Source organism: Notolabrus celidotus, chromosome 20 (genome assembly GCF_009762535.1).
Source record: "Notolabrus celidotus isolate fNotCel1 chromosome 20, fNotCel1.pri, whole genome shotgun sequence".
In the NCBI taxonomy this organism is placed as follows: Eukaryota; Metazoa; Chordata; class Actinopteri; order Labriformes; family Labridae; genus Notolabrus; species Notolabrus celidotus.
Window position 1 is genome coordinate 16,518,901 of NC_048291.1, and position 8,170 is coordinate 16,527,070.

At 40.2% G+C, this 8,170-nt stretch overlaps 1 protein-coding gene and 1 long non-coding RNA gene across 3 annotated transcripts; both read left to right on the forward strand.

Moving 5' to 3' along the window:
- Positions 1-2,665: 2,665 nt before the first annotated feature.
- LOC117832869 lies at positions 2,666-3,443 on the forward strand. Its single transcript, XR_004635274.1, has 3 exons — positions 2,666-2,876; positions 3,098-3,157; positions 3,277-3,443. It is a non-coding gene; the product is annotated as an uncharacterized LOC117832869 (long non-coding RNA).
- Positions 3,444-4,930: 1,487 nt separating this feature from the next.
- Positions 4,931-7,953, forward strand: eif3g (eukaryotic translation initiation factor 3, subunit G). 2 transcript variants are annotated; one of them, XM_034712195.1, is made up of 10 exons: positions 4,931-5,062; positions 5,152-5,198; positions 5,793-5,881; positions 6,443-6,502; positions 6,603-6,707; positions 6,818-7,013; positions 7,122-7,238; positions 7,347-7,483; positions 7,660-7,766; positions 7,844-7,953. In XM_034712195.1, exons 1-10 carry the CDS (start codon positions 5,040-5,042, stop codon positions 7,857-7,859), a joined length of 897 nt encoding a protein of 298 aa, XP_034568086.1. In that variant the 5' UTR covers positions 4,931-5,039; the 3' UTR covers positions 7,860-7,953. The 2 variants fall into 2 exon arrangements, with proteins under 2 accessions (XP_034568086.1, XP_034568087.1); XM_034712196.1 differs by having other exon boundaries at positions 7,122-7,232.
- Positions 7,954-8,170: the final 217 nt, after the last annotated feature.

The following is an 8,170-nucleotide window of genomic DNA, read 5'->3' on the forward strand; positions in this document are numbered from 1 at the left end:
CCTCCGAGTCCCTGTCTCCTGCCTCTACTTCCCCTGACTCTATTTACTGCCCCTCTCGCTCGTCCTCGGGCCTGTCCCCTCTGACCTGATGAGGTGCTTTGCTCAGGACTGTAGTCTGGATCAGAGTCTAAAAAGCTCTCACCAACAAGCAGAATAATTAATGACGTTCAGTAAGTCCTACAGAAAATATATATTTATTGTAGCGTCCGTCCGGACGCTGTAGTGATGACGAGACGATTCGTGAACACGTCGAGCTTTAATAACCGGTCACTGTCGGCCGTGATCACGACAACCAACAAAGCAACAATCAATGTTTGAATGAATGAAAAACTTCTCTCCTCTCTCCCACTCCCACACTCTACACCTCTCCTGATGCCTTCACTGACCGTCAGCACTGTAGGAATTAAGAGCATCTACACTGAACACGTTTAACAAACAGTAGAGCTGTTACAGTACTATATATGTATTATAACTTTTCTCCTGATATCGTGTCACCAGTACAACTGGATAATGCTAGCATGATAGTTGTAAGTACTAACAGCAGCCATGTTTGTTTGTGTTTTTAACTTTCACTATGATAATGTTTTGATGAGGACCGGTTTTGAATCAGTCACGATCATATGGTCGAGAATCGGCGGCGCTCGTGCATGTGAGCGGGGGTGCGTCGTTTTGGAGGAGCTCCGAGGGAGGAGGGGAGGGGTTAGACGGAGTCCTGAGGAAAAGCTACATTCAAATTCATGCTGGTTTTCCGAGACTACCAACCCTAGCTTTAAGGCTTTACTTTCTACTTCTCTCTTCTCACTTAGCCATGTCTGTAACTTTTCATGCTTAGGCACAATGCATAATGTATCCCACCCTCACTTTTCCTCACTATAAACACTGTCATAGCTCTTTTAGTTAAAAAATGCTTTTAAACAATCTGAGCATAGAAGTATATAGAATCAAATGATAGATTATTTCAATAGAAATGTGTTTTAGTAAATTAAACCATGGAAAAAAATCTTTCTATGAATCATAGTGAATGGCATGTTTTCTGAAACAATAAAGAAACAACTTATTTCACACTTGTGTGTTAAAATATAACAACTTGACCCCTTCTCTTTTGATTTCCAACACCGAAGACACTGTTGGCATAACTTGATAAAATATCCTGTATGAGTATATGACATCTTTTAACCCTCCTGTTATGTTTGTTTCTCTGGAACAGCAATAATGTTTCTGGGTTAATTTGACCCAGGGCATATTCAATTATCCCAAAGTGTCAGAATCGCAAAAAATCCAAATACATTTTTAGGGCCCGAGCACTGATGGTGGTGAAGGCCCTATTGTAACCCTAAGGGTTTCATATTATAGGAGATTGCAGTTTTGGACCCCTGAACGTTAATGAAAGCGCGGATATTTTTTGCACACTCATGGGGCCTGGTGGAAATTCTACTAATTTATGAGTCTCGCAAAAAAATTCTCAGTAGCACCCCTAGAGGTAAAAATAACACCCTACGCATCAAGTTTTTTGAGCTACATGCATGAAAAATTTTGCACATATTTATGGCATCAGGACGCACAAAAAAGTCAGTGGCACCCATATTCAAAACTCAACAGGAAGAGCGCCACCTAGCTTTGAACATGCAAAATGGGGCCAAAATGGGTCTGTGCAAGGGTGCATACTTTTCCTAATTTCTCCTAGAGCTTTTCTCTGATTCAGTCCAAACTAGGCACATTCTATAGTAAACCCATTGACGATTAATACAAATCAAAGGCATTCCGTTCAGACGAAAGATGTGGGCGTGTCGGACTTTGGGGCGGGGCATCAAAAAAAACCGTCGGAAAATGGATTTTTGTGACTTTAAAGTGCACATAATTTCACCTCATCCAACACACTCGTCAGTCCAGGGAAAAATTGCGACATTTTATGGGTTTCGCAAAAAAAGTCGAAAAAATGTGCTCACTGGCGCCCCCTACAGTTTTCAAAAACCCCTCCCCATAGGGGTTATTTTGAGCTACATGCTTGAAAAAGTTTACGCATATTTATGGCATCAGGACGCACAAAAAAGCCTCTTGCACCCATATCCCAAACTCAACATGAAGAGCGCCACCTAGCTTTGAACATGAAAAATGGCGTCAAAATAAGGGTGCATACAAACGCTATTGCGCTCGAGAGCTTTTCTCTGATTCACTCCAAACCAAGGGCAACCTATAGTAGACACCTTTACGAGAAAAAATTATCAGATCAAATTTTGCTCAGACAAAAAATGTGGGCGTGGCATGCGTTGAGGCGGGGCATCAAACGCACATACAGCTTTGAATGTGAAAAACGGGGCCAAAATAAGGGTGCATACTTTTGAGAGCTACTCCTAGAGTTTTTCTCCGATTCAGTCCAAACTAGGCACATTCTATAGCAGACATATTGACGATTAAATTAGTGTTAAAGGAATTCTGGTCAGACCAAAATTGTGGGCGTGGCATGCGTTGAGGCGGGCCATCAAACACACATACAGCTCTGAATGTGAAAAACGGGGCCAAAATAAGGGTGCATACTTTTGAGAGCTACTCCTAGAGTTTTTCTCCGATTCAGTCCAAACAAGGCACATTCTATAGCAGACATATTGACGATTAAATTAGTGTTAAAGGAATTCTGTTCAGACAAAAATTGTGGGCGTGGCATGTGTTGAGGCGGGGCATCAAAATGTAAAGGAGAAACAAGCCCTGCAGAACTCATTTAAACAGCAAGGAAGGAGATCCAGCAGCAAAAATCTGTTGATTGATGAGTCAAGCTGCACATCTGGAAATAAAGGACAACACCATCCAGGAGTAACAGGAAAAATTACAAAACAAAATGGAGGAAACTAAAATGCTTGTCCAAGCATTTGCTGAAGGAAGTAAGTACTTTCATTATCCTTGTTTAAAAAAACTATTCATGTAGTTACGAATTAATGCTTAAACAAGACATGAACAAACATTGGTATTATCAAACTATCCCTACGACTTGAACAAAGCAGTGTGACAACACAACAACAACAACACAATTGAACAAACAATGCACACTTTTCCATGCAAAACATCATTGCCTAATGTATCTTTCTTTGTTTCAACTCTTCAGTGGATACAGACTGGATAGATGACCAAGAAGGACAAACAGGTCCATCTTACAGTGCACATGGTACTTTCCTACAAATTTTATTCATATACCAATTCGTGTTTAAGTGATTCTAGTGTTTCTTATCACACATTATAATATACAATTTATCCTGATAATATGTCTATTTGCTTTTCCCACAGACAAGCTCACTCACCATGAGACCACCTGATCAGATGCCAGCACCTTGCTGATAAACCACTTCCCAGATGTACAAATACTGTTGTGTAGAAAGCTGTTTCTTAATTGTTGGTAATATATTATTTCTTGGACATGTCAATTACTGTTATTAATGTGTTATATTGTTTTTTTGGGCTAAATTTTTTATATATATTTAAAATGCTTTTTTTGTATTTCCTTTGTTGTTCTTAACATTGGTAATAAATGTCTGTTTTCTAAAAATCTGTCTGTTTCATATCATCTCTGACTGAAACATGTTAATACATAGATATGAACACTATAAGGTTCACAAAGCTGCTATCCACAGTAACAATAACAACAACACTCATTGTTACACATGTTACATGTGTTTCACATTCTATTGACCAGAAAGTAAAAACAAGCTTCCAAACTCTTACATCAAACCGCCGAAACACTTCTCCAAATAACTTTGCATTCAAATTAAAGCAAAAGTCTCAACATAAACCAAAAAAAAAATGTTTTAAGACTTTCAAATGTCCAAATCTCCAAAAAACATCAGGCATTGGCCAGACCAGGCGATGCTGACTTTCAGGCAGTGCATCAACGCACATACAGATTTCAATGTGGAAATAAAAAAATGATTAAAGGAATTCTGTTCAGACTAAAATAGTGGGCGTGGCACACTGTCAAGTTTGGAGGTTTTCTTGGCAGTCTGCCAAAAACTTGGAACATTTGCGCCACCTAAGCCGGTATATGCTCTCAGATCTTGCTTTCGCATCACGCGGCGGCAAATATCAAGTGGCGGTTTACGTGTGGCGGCGGTTTACGTGTGGCGGCGCCTTGCGTAGGCGGCGGCCGCAGGTGTGCAAGGGCCCATTCATCGCCGCTTGCGGCTTTAATTTTTTTATCTAATTTTTAACTCCATTACTAACCATTTAAATTAAGATTTTGTCCATTGGTGTTCTTTAATTCTCATAGATCATGGTTCAATGAGGATAACTCACTTGTTTTTCATTCAAATTCATGTTAAAACTTGTTTTAATGTACTGTAACAGCTCTACTGTTAGTGTTGTGTTCAGTGTAGATGCTGTGAATTCCTACAGTGTGAAGTTAGTGAAGGCATCAGGAGGGGGCGGAGTTAAGAGAGTGTGTGTGCGAGCGGGAGGGAGAAAAAGGAGAGTTTTTCGTGGTTGAACGGTTGTTTGTTTTTTGGTTGCTGTTGTAACTGTTGTAACTGTTGTAACTGGCGTGGTCACGGCTGACAGTGACCGGGAATTAAAAGGAGTTACTACGAATCGGCTCGTGATTTTCTACAGCGTCCAGGACGGACGTTACAGTACATTGGAAAGACCTAAATATAAATACAACAGTTTAACATGGCATAGAGTTTTGTTTATTTTATTTTAAATTTAGATTTTTTTTATTTTTATGAAGTGATGTTGATAAATTAACACGACAGCTCTTCTGTCACATGCTGCCCAGATTGTTATGCTGCATTTATCTGGTTTGGAACCACAGACAGTATAAAATAACAGTAAATAAGAGTTTGGAACGCATATATTGCCTAAAATAGACTTTTAAAAGGGTCAATTTGACCCGCAACATAACAGGAGGGTTAACCACGACTCTTATTGTGAAGCTCAATTTTTAACAAACTTGATACTGTTAATGTGAAATTATTACCCCGGAAGTGTTTGCAGTGGCGCTTTGGCTCAGCGTGCACTCTTCCGTTCTTTGCGGTCCCGAGGCTAAGCTAGCCGAGAAGATGCCGTCGATTGAATACGACGAGTGAGTCATTTTCTGTGAAAATGTAACGCTGTTTGTTATTAGTGTAATTGTTTTATTGATCTAATACTGCGTACCACTCTGTCCCCCAGCTCAAAGCCCAGCTGGGCAGACCAAGTCGAGGAAGAAGGAGATGAAGGTAAAGAGTTTACCAGTTAGCCTAGTTAGCATATCATCAGTTCGATGCCTGGAGGAGGAGGAGGCCGGTTGGGCGGCTCTCACTTCCACGTGGTTGTCCTGCACAACCACCCAGTTAAAATGTACTTCCCTGAGATGTTAGTAGTAATGACTTGTGTTTGAAATCATGAGTCAAACACTTCAGTGACTGACATAAAACATCGATTGAAAAATGAAACGTCTCATCGACAGAATGTGGTGGCCTGTTGACAGTGACGTAAGCGGTGACAAAGTGAGCTAGCTTAGCGCTCGCCAGAGAGCTAGCTTTGTTACAGACTTGCATCCGTCTTAAAAGCAATGTTTAGCTCACTTTCAATGAGCCACTGTGTCAGATATTGATATTCATATGCCTGTATTATTCTAAACGCTGATTTAGGTGTGAAGACATATTACTGGATGAATTATAGACAGAAGTTGTGTGCATGATATGATACATACACTGAGGCATCTGGAATGACAATGTTGACAACAGGAAAATCAAGAGATGAAAGCCAAATCCTGTCTGTTGTCTTCTGACTTCCAAAAATGTGACATTAATCAATTACATGGTTTTCAGGAACACTACCACCCCCCAAGGAAACCATCAAAGGAAATATTAAAACTATAACAGAATATAAAATTGATGATGACGGAAAGAAGTTCAAGGTAACTAAAATGTGATTTGTTACCCATTACACCTGTTCAGATTATTTTACACAACTAGCATCATGGTTGGTCCTCCTGTGGTTGCTCATGTACAGGATGAGAAATGGTCTTACTGTTGTAGCGAACACAGTATTGTACTATGGGTCCACTGGTTTGACACAGACAAGGTTTTTTTTTAGAATATAATAGAATGTACTTCATTCATTCCCGAAGGGGGAAATTCAGGAATCCAAATTAGATTTACATATCTATACAACATCAGGACCCTCGTAGTGACTGTGTGACTTGTAACACATTAAAAAACACCAGATTAATATATTGATTTGTATAAATTTCCTAGTTTCTGTCACTAAAGATTGTCTTTTCTGTATAACCTCTTGAGCTTGAAGAAGAAGGACTTTAAAGCTTAAAACAGACTTTTTGGGATACTTCTATATGGGATGTGCTGATATTAGACAGTAGGTTCTGATACATCTCTGGATCTCTGTGCTTCATCACATTAAACACGTATTGACTGTGAAATTAAGATCAAATGTACATTCCCTGCCTTCTTTCCTTCAGATTGTGCGAACTTTCAAGATTGAGACGAGAAAAGCCTCCAAAGCTGTTGCCAGGAGAAAGGTCTGTGTTGAAAGTTATCACAGACTCATTCACTCTGAAAGGAAGGAACAAGACCTGAGTAATGATGGATGTTTTATGTTCTACTTTTCTCTACTTTCAGAACTGGAAGAAATTTGGGAACTCTGAGTTTGATGCACCAGGTCCTAATGTTGCCACCACCACAGTCAGTGATGATGTTTTTATGACTTTCATCTCAAGCAAAGAGGTGAGAATCCATCCTGTGACTACATATTTTGTGCTGCTACTAACTAATGAGATTTTTTGAGATCAACTCGGCTTAGTTTGTAAATTTTAACGTTACCTATCTTCTTTCAGGACCTAAACGCCCAAGACCAGGATGAGGATCCTATGAACAAACTCAAAGGACAGAAGATTGTGTCTTGTCGTATCTGCAAAGGTGACCATTGGACCACCCGCTGTCCGTACAAGGACACCCTGGGCCCCATGCAGAAGGAACTGGCTGAACAGCTTGGACTTTCCACAGCAGACAAGGATAAACCTGCTGGCTCTGGTACCATCAGAACACCTCTCTCAGATTTAAATGTGTAGTTAGAAATGGCGGTTGGCTGTTTGTAAAGCATTGACGTTTATGTTTCCTTCCTGTCCTCTCTTTAACCAGTGGAACCAGAGCCGGCACAGCCAGTGGCAAGCAAGACTGGGAAGTATGTGCCCCCGAGTCTGAGGGATGGCGGCACGCGGAGAGGGGAGTCCATGCAGCCGAACCGCAGAGGTGGGTGTAAGTTTGTGCATCCACTAGTTTTTTTCTAAAACCATTCCAAACAATATTTATCATACCGACACAAGAGAATAACTTTGTATTATCATTTGTGTATACACTGTACAGCGGATGACAATGCTACCATTCGTGTGACCAATCTGTCTGAGGACACCCGTGAGACGGACTTGCAGGAGCTCTTTAGACCATTTGGCTCCATCTCAAGGATCTATCTGGCCAAAGACAAGAACACCGGCCAATCAAAGGTGAGTGCCAGTTTTTACAACAAAGATATATTTACTTGTTTTTACTTTTTCTGCTTTCATCAAACTAGTAACACTGTGGAGTTGCTGGCAATCCAAATAAATATTGTACTTATTAGTAACTCAAAGAGCATAGCATGTCACAGCCACCTCATTAATGGAGTCTTTTCTTTCTGCAGGGATTTGCCTTCATCAGCTTCCACCGTCGCGAGGATGCAGCCAGAGCCATTGCTGGAGTGTCCGGATTTGGATATGATCATCTTATTCTCAATGTTGAATGGGCTAAGTAAGTGATTGTTTGTTTTATGAATGAAGTGACTGTTAATTTTTCTTGCTGCTAAGGTAATTTTTTTTTTTTTTCAGACCTTCAAACAACTGAGGGGTCCACGAGAATATATTCCAGGATGATGCCATATTTTATTGTTTGAATAAAATATGGTTACCTAAATAAAGAGAATCAATGTTGTTACCAATTTCTTTGCATTGTTTTGCCTCCTTACAACCTGAAGTTAATTTGATTATATTGAAGCTATTCTGGCGTGGAAAACCAGCTGTTAGGTCCTGCAGGGTTTAAATGCCATCTCTGAACAGATCCACAGCACAGCATTTCATACACTACCACTCCTTTCATCACTATCATCGCTCTCTCTCATTCTCCTCTATCCCTCTTTCCAACCCCAACTCGATCGA

Coding starts and splice junctions, on each gene's coding strand:
- eif3g (XM_034712195.1), top strand. CDS start 5,040: ATGCCGTCGATTGAATACGACGA. Junction 5,063..5,151: donor CCGTCGATTGAATACGACGA/GTGAGTCATTTT, acceptor TCTGTCCCCCAG/CTCAAAGCCCAGCTGGGCAG. Junction 6,503..6,602: donor AAGCTGTTGCCAGGAGAAAG/GTCTGTGTTGAA, acceptor CTCTACTTTCAG/AACTGGAAGAAATTTGGGAA.